This window comes from Aquarana catesbeiana, linkage group LG04 (assembly GCF_042186555.1).
Source record: "Aquarana catesbeiana isolate 2022-GZ linkage group LG04, ASM4218655v1, whole genome shotgun sequence".
NCBI lineage: Eukaryota > Metazoa > Chordata > Amphibia > Anura > Ranidae > Aquarana > Aquarana catesbeiana.
In genome coordinates, this window is record NC_133327.1 from 220131419 (window position 1) to 220143555 (window position 12137).

At 39.5% G+C, this 12137-nt stretch overlaps 2 protein-coding genes across 2 annotated transcripts in view; one reads left to right on the forward strand and one right to left on the reverse strand.

Moving 5' to 3' along the window:
• The window catches only part of CLDN11 (claudin 11), a 62582-nt gene that overhangs the window by 27999 nt on the left and 22446 nt on the right, over positions 1-12137 (forward strand). Inside the window, exon 2 of the mRNA XM_073626197.1 lies at positions 7190-7354. Within this exon, the coding sequence (XP_073482298.1) occupies positions 7190-7354 (165 nt within the window). The remainder of the gene's footprint in view (positions 1-7189; positions 7355-12137) is intronic.
• RPL22L1 (ribosomal protein L22 like 1) overlaps positions 1-12137 on the reverse strand; it is a 541480-nt gene that overhangs the window by 11823 nt on the left and 517520 nt on the right. The gene's annotated exons all lie outside the window — the stretch shown is intronic.

Below are 12137 nucleotides of genomic sequence, written 5' to 3' on the forward strand. Positions count from 1 at the left end.
CACTGTGCCCATGAATTGCAGCCATTGTGCCCATCAAATGCAGACACTGTGCCCATCATATGCAGCCTTTGTGCCCATCATATGCAGAGACAGGGGGTGGCACCCGTGCACCCTTATGGACACACTGCCACTGGAGTTCCACATCCTTGCTACCCTGACAGTGAAAAAACCCCTATGCAGCTTAAGGTTAAACCGCTTCTCCTCCAATACTATTGTGTTGCCCCGTGTCTTCTCACACTCCCTGAGACTAAATAGTTTCCTACCTACACTGGGTTCGCCATTAAAATATTTGTATATCTCTAGCATATCACCTCTCAAGTATCTCTTCTCCAGGGAAAATAAGTTTATTAGTGTAGTCGTTCCTTGTAATTGAGGTCCTCCAGTCCCCTTATTAATTTTCCATGGAGTTGCCTATCCCATTATTTTATTCAGGTCTTCATGTAAAGCTTCTATAGCCTGCTGTGAAGTTATTGCCCTGCATATTTTAGTGTTGTCAGCAAAACTGAGATTGAGATATTTATACCAACCTCTATGTAATTTATGAATAAATTAACACGTTATTTATCACCACCCTTTTGGACGCGTCCCTGTAACCAATTTTCTGTCAATGAACAAACTCTATGGTCCATGCCTACAGACCTCAGTTTGTAAATTAGGCATCTATGGGGGACTGTATCAAATTCTTACAAAATCCAGATACACTGCATCCACAACCCTACCTTTATCTAGATGGCAGCTCACTTCCTTGTAGAATGTTAACAGATTAGTTTGGCAAGAATGACCTGGATATAGTCCCATATCATCCCCTCCAATACATGCAAATTACATACTATGGATGTTACACTGACAGACCTGTAGTTTTCAGGAATATATCTCTGCCCTTTTTTGAATATTGGTACCATGTGGGCTTCTCGCCAATCAGCTGGTACCAATCCTGTCAGTATGCTATCCATAATGATCTCGCTTTTTTACTGTTAATATATTTATTTATTTTTTTTTTTTTTTTTTACTCTCCTCTGCTATGTGTCCCTCATAGCCTTTTTTAGCCACCCTGATTGCTTCCTTACATTCTTATTGCATTTCTTGTAGTGTTGGAATGCTGACAATGACCCCTTTGCTTTATATTTTTTAAAAGCCATTTTTTTCCTTTAATATGACTTTTTACGTTATGGTTTAGTCATCCAGTCACATTCGTACTTTTATATTTATTGCTCATTGGAATGCACTGAATGATACCTTTATTTAATTCCTAAAGTTCCTAAAGCACTCCCATTTTTCCTCAGTGTTAAGTGTTTCTAGGATTTGGTCTAATCTAATATCTTGTAGTATGGAGCGCAGTTTAGAAAGGTTGCCTCTTTTGAAATTTAGTGTTCTTGTCCTACTAATTATCCTGTGATCGCTAGTTCCTAAGTTGACCCGTATTTCCACATCTGCGATCAGATCTGTTGTGTAATTAGTATGTCTAGCAATGCATTCTTTCTAGTCGGAGCATCCACCAATTGGGACATGACGTTGTCCTGTTAGACATTTTAGAAATGAAGGGCCTTTAATGAGTGAGCTGCTCTTCTGCCCAGTCCATATCTGGATAGTTGAAGCCCCCCATTATGATGACATTGCCCTGCCTCTGCCATTGCTACTATTTCTAACTGCAATAGGAGATCCAACTCATCCTCTTTCTTCAGGTTAGGGGGCCTGTAACATATTCCCACTATTAATTTCCCACTTGCTTCTTCCTTTTGAAGTTCCACCCACATGGATTCCACGAATGGCAGATAACAGGCGCAAGGGCGGGGGGACCGTCGGGCCTGACCGGCTTTCTGTCAGCTATCAGTTCAGGGGGCTGGGGCTACCAGCATAACCCCCTAAAGGACCTGATGCAGATAGTGCTGTTCAAAGGCAAAAAGGTTAGAAGCCCTTTATTCTCTATTGGAAGCCCTGCTATGCTAACTGCATTACAACTATGCCCATATGCCAGGTCTTAGTTGTCTGGGCCAAGGTCATGTCCAGGGATCCTGGTTCTATCCTGATGGATCCTTCTGTCTTTCTGGAGCTCACGCCTGTTGCCCCGCTGTATTGTATTGATGAGCTGGTGGATATTACCGGTCAAATATCCAGGATGAGTCTCCTTTTGATAGATAACAGATGGACCCTTTGGCTCAAGTATTGGCCTGTGGAACATCAGTGCAAGAAACACCTTTTGCACGTGCCCTTTCTGGGGGACTGGCTGTTAGAAAATTCCTGGACAACTTCATTAAGGAAGTCACCAGTTCAGCCCTAAGTCTCAGTACAAACGTACCGATATTCAGCCAGTTCAGCAGGAACTGGCTGTATTTTGGTATGTGTGTACCACTGTCTGTTCAACAGAAGCTTGTCTAACGTGCAGTTTCTGTCATACTGTCCTGCTAGAAAACCAACATTCGATCAGTGCTTGCAGCCATAGGCATCAAGCGGTGATAGGTGTATTCTGACGGGGCAGTCCCCCCCCCCGTATAAATACAAACGAACAGTGAGATAAATTCCAGTGTTGATGGGGGGTCAGTTTCCCTGATTGGACAAAAAAAAAAAAACTGTGTGTACCCTGCTTAAGTTGTGGACTCCTAAGTCCTCTTCACAACTCTGGCAAGTGGGGGGACATATTTTAATCTTCAATGTCTTCTGGTTCCAGGACATTCTGGATGTTTTGTTCCAAAAGGTTGTATCCTGAGGCGACAAGCTGGAATTGTAGTCTCTTCTTCTACCCTGATGCCTGTTGTCAAACTTGCCAACATCCCTGCAATATTTTTTGGACCTTCACACTGCTCTGGTGCAGCCAAAATCTAAATGACTGTAAAGACCCTGCAGAGATTCTTGTGGATCTTGAACCCATTGTTAATTTTAATGCCAAATTTCGATTTAGTTTTAGTCATAGTCTTTTGACTAAAATGCCATTTTAGATTTAGTCGTATTTTAGTAATCTAAATTGTTTTAGTCGTATTTTAGTTGAATAAAACCTCCCGTACATTTTAGTTGACTTACCCACCTGAACCTCCGCTTTCCTCGGAGCTCCACCTGTCTGTTAAAGCCCCAGCCCTATGACTCTATCAACAAGCTGTATTGGGTGAGAGATGCAGGTTCCTGTATTTTTGTTTCTTTCTGAAACTTGGTTTTATTTATAAAGACGTTATATATCACAATGGCTAAATCTGTGTCTGTAGTGCATGTTCAAACCATAAATAATAACATGTTATTTCATTTTTACTCCAGGAGTATATAATGAGTTTGGAAATGCATTACAATTTAACTAATTTGATTTTAGTCAACTAAATGAAAAATAAATTGATTTTCGTCATAGTTTTCGTCAATTGACTTAATTCTAATTTTATCTTTGCTTAGTTTTTGACACTGAAAACATGCAGCTGATGAAAACTATGACGAATATATTTTCGTTGACGAATTGAACACTGCTTGAATCTCCAGAAATCAGTGCTGAAACACTCAGCATGAGTATCAGGGCCTTCTTCACTTTGAGTATCAGGGCCTTACTTAAACACAGCCTTGTTTAAGGTTTTCCTTTCCCTGGACAAACTCCAGACTCTCTACTCCCATATTCTGACTTTGCAGTCCAGGGCCAACTGACCCTCCATTTTGCATGAGGGCTTAATGGTGTCATTCTTTGAGGCAGTTCCATATGCCCAGTTTTGTTACAGATTGTTGTATTTTAACATTCTGGTAGCGTAAGACAAGAGGATGCAGTCTTTGGATCATCCCACAGGCCTGACCAGCAGGACCAGGGTTGCCCTGGGGTGATGGATCACAAGTTTGTTGCATGACTTGGGAAAATCCTTCCACCCACTGGTTTGGAAGGTGTTCATGACAGATTCTAGCTTATTGGGCTTTGCTGGAGTCCTAGGTACCTTCTCAGTTCAGGGGACTTGGTCATTTGAGGGATCTTGTTTCCTGATCAATGTTCTTGAACTCAGGGTAATTCCGTTATCCCTTCAATGTTGGACCTCTCATATGTGAAGCCATCCAACCAGAATTCAGTCAGACAATGCCATGCGTTTTGGTCGCTGACTTAAAGTGGAAGTAAATCCTCCTATCATTTTCAGCCAAGGAAGCTAACATCTTGGCCTCTGTTTATTCTGCAACTGCCATGACGCTGCACATGTGATCCATTATGATACCATCCATTGGATGGCTTGATAGTTTGGTTGAGAGCACAAGCAAATGTGACAGCTAGCATTTCCAGCATGGCGGGAATGTTAACAGTTTTTTGAAACTATTAAATTGATGGGTTTACTTCTGCTTTAAATAGGTTGTCTGTTGAAGCCCAAGTCTTGGGGGACAGGGGCCTGTTGAATTCAGTCATTCCTACACTCCTAAAAGCTAGGAAATCAGCTTGATGCAAGACATGAAAATTCCAGCCCCGTTTGTTCTCCTTTGGACGAATTGTGTCTTTTCTCCAGTCTGGTCTGGATCAACATTTGGCTTTGAGTACCATCAAGGGTCAGATCCTAGCCTTGGGGATAATATTTCAGAGATTTCTTGCCTCTCATTCCCGGGTGATGGCCTTTGTACAAGGTGTGACCCAAATTGTTCCCCTTGTACTTTCCCTGTGTCTCTATGGAATCTTTCCCAAGGCCGCTCTTTAAATCCATAAGAGGTGCTCCTCTTTTTGTCCTTACTTGCAAGGTTGGCTTTCTTAATGATATTACATGTTAGGCAAGTTTCCAAGTTGGCTGCCTTAACCCATAGGGAACGTTTTCCTGTGCTGCACAAAGGTAATGTTGTTTTGACACCCAGATTCTCTTTTCTTTATCTATGGTGGTTTCTTCTTTTCACCTCAATATTATTCTACCATTTCTCATTCCTGCTTCTTCTATACAGCCTATGAAGGTTTTCCTCTATTGTCCAGTTGTATGAGTTGTTCAAATTTATCTGCCAGCTACAGCTTTTTGTCAGCCTGACTGTTTGTCATTTCTGGAGGTTCCTGTGGGGGAAGCTTGCTTCTAGTTCCACCATCGCTACATGGATTTCAGCTTATTCATGTTTATGACCCCATGGACAAGGTTCCCCTTTTCCTGTCATGGCACAGCTTAGCATATCAGGGCATGCTAGGGCTTCTTGGGCTTTTCAGCATCAGGCATGTTTCTCAGTTTTGCAAGGATGCCACCTGGTCTTCTGTTCACACTTGATTAAAGAAAATCAATGGTCACGATATAAACTTTTATTTTATAATATCAATATTGTAATAACAGAACAAGTAAGTTATTTATGACAATCCAATATAGGCTTACTTGAAAAATCTTTCATGTTGTGAGTTCTGCCTGTCTGCTGGCCATCTCTTTCCAAAACTTTCTGGGTTCCCTTCATGCTTTGCAGTTTCTCCTCTGCTGTTTTCTTACAATTTCTAAAGATTACATATCCCATGGTACCTTGCTGCCTGCCAGCACTGATTCCTGTACTGACTCCAACTCCTGAAACTCCTCCTCTCAGCACCTTTGTAGTCCAGAAGACAGACTCACATGTGAAATGTGTGACACAGCAGTGCTTATCAACAGGGCATCGTGAATGCATGTCACAGAATTCAAGGAAATAAATGTGTGAGGATCGCCATTAAGTAAGCTTGCAAACTTAAAGGTGATTCATAGTAATGGGTGTAGGCTTAAAATAATTGATATACAATGTGAAAATAAATATATGATTTTACATTTTACCATATGCTTTAAGTTTTACCATGTAGACGTCAGATACTTAGCTGATACTGGCTTCGGTTATCAGGCTCTTCAGGTGGCTTTGTAGGTTCTTTTGAGCCACTTATGTTAGACAGTTGGGTGTTTTTGGGCCTTATAGCCATTTTTGTTTGCTCAGTTGCTTACCCTTCAGTTGGACTGATTGTGGACACCCTATTGACTCCTGAATACTTCATCCTAGGAAGTCTGTTTAAAGTGGGGCACAAAGCCTGATAGAGATTCTAACCCTCACCCTCTCTATCCAAGGTTACAGAACGTGTTGGCCAAAGTTGAGATTTTTTTTTGTTTTACATTAAGTTTGTTGTCATAGCCCTTGTGGAATTTCTAAAGCTGATCATACATGATCATTAAAAAATCAGAATATCGTATCTCTGCTGTATCTCATTCTTGGTCACTCAGTTAACATTAAATGGTGGGTTCATATAAAGTTTAGAGAGAAAATGTATGGTTTATTTATGTGTGCGTAAAGGTGCTGTAAATATTTTAAATAAGGTTTTAGATAGCGATTTAATTCAATAAAGTGTTAGCAATTATCAACAATATGTTGTGTTAAAGTTAATTATTATCCAATAAAAAGGTAAAAAAAATATATAGATATATACGAATAAGAGACCATAATACTTTGAAGGATGAAAATAATCAAATGTAATATACAGAAATGCAGGGTATATATTATCGGGCCACTGGTTAGTAGTAACAAAAAATCTTGGATTTGTCAACAGTCCTAATGCCTAATTTAAAGCAGACCTTCACACCTCTGGATGCACTGGGCATACTTGTTCTCCTTCCATCCCTCAATATAAAATGTTTTTTATTGTTTTGTTTTGTTTGCATGTTTGTTCAATTTTATTTTTTTTTGTTCCGCTCGGGTGGCCATTTTCGCCTAGATGAGAATGACTTCTTTGTACTGAAGCCTCCTGGGATATGTATGTCACATAGCCCAAGAAGCTTCACTATCCATTCACTGTGGCTGGAGGAGGGCAAACCTGGCACGCACCACTAGGTGGCCGGACTGTCTGAACCAGAAAGAGACAGCCAACATCTGATGACACGAGGAGCAAAGATGGTGGCATGGGAGGTGGTGGAAGTCAAGTTCCTCTGTAAGTAAATTGGCTTTCTTTTGTGAACAGTTCCACCAAATAACACTTGTAGTTACAAGACCTTTAACGCAAAAAATAATGATCTTTATATGCAGTCATGTGACTGTAGTTTCCAAATCTCACTGGACTCATTTGTGAATTGTGCCTATCTTTGAAAAATAGTAGTGGTGAGTTCACATACAACAGTATCTTTCCTATAACAGAAGTACGTATAATTTTGTTGTGCAGGGTATACATGCATTGGTTCTGATGTAATCCTGTTTATTATTTATGATTAAATATCAAAGAACTGCTCTTTGCAGGTGTGTTTGTAAATGTGTTGCTTATCACTCAATAAAATGCATTTTCTGTTGACAGCCCATATCCAAGCAGCTCGTGCCCTGATGATAACAGGCTCTTTCCTGGGGCTTCCAGGTGTCTTCCTGCTTCTCTCTGCCATGCCCTGCATCCGAATGGGCCATGACCCTGGAACAGAGAAACACAAGCGCTTTCTGTTGGGTGGAGTGCTTATCGTCATTTTGGGTAAGCCAAAGAGGAAATGCACAGTGGGAGATGCTTTATTATTGTTTTCACTTGTACCCTGGTATGATATGAAAGTGGGTGACTGGTTGTGGATACAGTGGTATATGTATTTGTACAGTCATTTAAAAGAAAAATAACAACACACCAACATCACTGGAATAATAGACGATAAGTAAAACTGCATGAGTGCCAAAAAACGTGGACGATTACTAGACTTTATACAAGTAAGAACCTTGTTTTCCTGATTGTTTTGACCATGAACATAAGCACACAGTTCATTATAATTTTATATTATTATGGAGACAGATGACTACAGAGGAATTATTAGAGGGCATAGAACAATTAAGATTAAGTGAACCAAATAATGTTATTATTTACTAAAAAAAGCAAATAACAGCTGCTAGATTGTCATTATGTTACCAGTGGATTAAAATTATATATATGAAAATAATACCTATGCAAACAAAGCATGCAAGCTCAGACAAATGTTATATATACAATATATATATATATATATATATATATATATATATATATATATATATATATATATATATATATATATAAATTTGGCAAAAACACAATGGGGGTGTATTTATCAATGATTCATTATAAGTAAACTAGTAACATTGAATAGAATGCCAACCAAAAACCCCAATATTTGTAAAAAAAATGTATATTTTTATTGTATATACATAATGAAAAGTATTAATTCGTAAACTAACACATTTCATAAGTACTTTTCAAAAGTATCAAATGTTTTAATTTACAAATTACTTATGGTATTTATGTATTTGCAATGTGTATATACAATAAAATACTTATTTTCTAACTAATTCACCTTTGCGTTTTTGGTTTCACCTTGAAATGCCCATTCAATGTTACTAGTTTTCTCACTCTGTATTTTGGGGATATGGTGCCTGGATCACCCATCGGCCTAAAAAAGAATAGATGTTTCGACATGAAATTCGCTTGACATCCGCCCGTTTTTTTAACAAGATTTGATTCTCCACATTCCCTTTTTTAAATAAGATTTGCCCATTGAAAATATGATCACCCAGCATCTGTTCTTAAAAGTACTTTACTGTACTACTCATTCTATTTCTCCTCGGTGAATGTAGATAAATTCTCAAATTGCCCAACATTCACCCATTTTTAACTGTGTACAATATGCAAACTATTCCCTGCTCTAAAGTGGGGAATGTGTATTTTAAAGTATTCATTCTCTTTGAATATAATACACAGAATAAATCCTGCCAGAAAATGCTGGGCATATCCCAGTGCACTTAGCTTTATTTTCACTGGACGAATTTCACCAGTGAATCATTGATGAATAAACCCCATAGAGATACAGGACCAAATCTCTTTCCCTAAAAAAGAAGTTTCAGAGTCTAAAATAATAAACAATCATAGTCACATAGATGACTGTGGCAGCGACCAAGCTGCAGCTGACCCCCGCGGCCTTTACACTGAGAACTAAGCAATCAAAGACCGATGAACGCTCAGTTCTCAGGTCCACTGTGAGCACAGAGCGGGGACTACTCTGTGTCCTGCCCCCTCCCCCCAGGGCTCACCGGAGCACCGGGCTATGGAGGGGGCAGGAGTGGCTAGCTCAGGCTGTCAGTGGTGCAGGAGTGGCTAGCTCAGGCTGTCAGTGGCATGCTGGTAGGCTGAGCCAGCTGCCAGTCAGGCATCTATCTGGGTGGATCACGACATTATTGTCAAGATTCCTGCAGAGTCTGGACTGAATCTGTGACTTCAGATGGCACCTGACTTTAGCCTGCTGTCAGCTGAATCTGGGTTACAGAAGTGCAGAACTAAGTGCACTCCTGTGACCCACAGGCGAAGTATGGTCAAAGGAGCTTTGGCCATACTTCTTCTAGATGATACCAAATATTCTCGGAACATATTTTATCAAGACGGCCAGGTGTTTACTGATTTGAGCCTAATAATTAAAATCCTAATATTTGTATTTTTTTGATCTGAGAATAAGCTGTTCCTTTAAGACCCATTCATACTTTGTGAGCTGCACATTTTGCCACATGTTACTGCAATGCACATTATTGTACTCAACTAAGTGCTGTGCTTTTCATCTTGAATGGTATCCCAAAACATTGATTCAGCACACAATAATGCACAAGCATTTTAGCACACCACAACATACAGATATGAAGTGAGTTATTTATTTATTTATTTTATTTCAGGTACTTATATAGCGTTGACAAAAATGCTGCATACCCAATAAAACCTTCACCTTGGTGTGTTGGCAACCCATTCAAAATGAATAGGCTGCTTTACCACAGTGCACAATAATGCCGCACAATGCATGTGAATGGGCGTCTTAAGATTTCTGGTATTTATTTATTTTTTTGTCTATCAAAGACCATTTCTCAAGAAACTATTTTATATGAGGCAAAGCAATGTCCTTGTTCCCATCAGTATATATCCATCACACTGTATAACTTCCAGGAGCAAGTAATTCTAGGTATAGAGTAGTTTGTTACTCCATGTGACAGTCCTGGACCAATTACCCGGTACTCCGGTTTCCTTTCACACTCCAAAGGCATGGTGGGTTAATTAGCTCCTGTCTGAATTGGCCCTAGTATGTGTATCTATGAATGTGAGTTAGGAACTTTAGATTGTAAGCTCCTTGAGGGCAGGGACTGATGTAAATGTACAATATACAGTGCTATGAAAAAGTACCTGCCCCCTTCCTGATTTTTTATTTTTTTGCATTTTTTTACACTTAAATGATTCAGATCATCAAACAAATTTTAATATTACACAAAGATAACCCGAGTAAATCCAAGATGTAGTTTTTAAATTATTATTTTATTTATTAAGGGAAAAAAGCTGTTCAAACCTGCCTGGCCCTATGTGAAAAAGTAACTGCCCCCTCCCATGCTGAATCATGAACTGTGATTAACCACAATTTTTTCGAAAGCTGAGTTAAGTTTCACTTGCCACACCCAGGCCTGATTACTGCCAGACTTGATGAATCAAGAAATCACATAAATAGAAGCTGTCTGACAAAGTGAAGCACGCTAACAGATCACAAAAAGCCACACATCATGACACAATCTAAAAAAATTCAAGAACAGATTAGAAACAAACATGTATCGGTCTAGGAAGGGTTTCAAAGCCGATTCAAATGGAAATAACTTGGAACAGTGGTGAACCTTCCCAGGAGTGGCCAGCCTACAAAAATTACTCCAAGAGCATGACAACGACTTATCCAGGAGGTCATAAAAGAACCCAGAACAACATCTAAAGAACTGCAGGCCTCACTTGCCTCAGGTAAGATCAGTGTTCATGATTCAACAATAAGAAAGAGACTGTGCAAAAATGGCATCCATGGGAGAGTTCCAAGGCCATAGCCACTGCTGGCCAAAAAGAACACAAAGGCTCATCTCACATTTACCAAAAAACATCTTGATTATCCCCAAGACTTTTAGGCAAATATTCTGTGGACTGATGAGACAAAAATTTTACTTTTTGGAAAACTAATACAGTATTTCATAACAAGAACATCATACCAATAGTCAGACATGGAGGTGGTAGCGTGATGGTCTGGGGCTGCTTTGCATCTTCAGGACCTGGGCGACTTACCATAAATGATGGAACCATGAATTCTGAGCTCTACCAGAAAATTCTAAAGAAGTATGTCCGGCCATCAGTTCATGACCTCAAGCTCAAGTGCATTTGGGTTATGCAGCAGGACAATGATCCGAAACACAACAGCAAGTCCACCTCCAAATGGTTCAAACAAAGCAAAACGTAGGTTTTGGAGTTGCCTAGTCAAAGCCTGGACTTAAATCCAATTGAGGTGCTGTATCATAACCTTACACAGGCCGTTCATGCTGAAAAACCCTCCAATGTGGCTGAATTAAAACAATTCTGCAAAGAAGAGCGGGCCAAAATTGCTCCACAGCAATGTGAAAGACTCATTGCCAGTTATCGCAAACGATTGATGGCAGTTGTTGCCGCCAAGGGTGGCACAACCAGTTATTAGGTTTAGGGGGCAATTACTTTTCACAGAATTGTATATGTAAAGTGCTGCATAAATTGATGGCGCTATAGTACCTGTAATAAATAAATAAATACTTAAATAAATAAATTACCAAACACCAGTGTTCTCTCATCAGGGAGGGGGTAGAGGCTAAAGACCTGTGTAAGCCCCAAAAAACTGATGCTTAGCTGATATTGGGCTTCCTCTCACTCCCTGTAGAGCAGGGGCAGGGGGGGGGGGGGGGGGCAAAGGAAGAGAATGTATGGGCTGCTGAGGATTGTAGCATTAAATTGCATGGGAAAAACACAGGCTTATTTTTCAGGAAATTGTGTTTTGTAAATGTTTCTTTTTCTAAACTAAAAAATGTAATATTTTTTTAGTCAAGTTACACTTTTATTGGAAACAAAATAGCAAATAAAAAAAATGAATGTAGCATATGCAATTGCTACACAAGTCATATTGTAATTTAGTGGTTTGTATGTAGGTTGTCTAGTCAGCAGATGGAGCTATAGACTCCTTTTACTTTGTGTACTGGCAAAGCACAACAATTGGATAAAAAAAATGTATATTGTTTATGGAGCTCAATGGCTGAAATAAAAATGATATCCCCATTTCTTTGTCCTTTTATAATGAACTCCTCCCAGGTGCACTTATCCCCCAAGCTTCCCTCCTTCATTATAGCTCACTATACCATCATTATAGATAACAGGCAATGTATTACATAAAAACAAACCTTTGATGTCAGAGCCACCTAGCAAAAAGGTGAACTTGTCG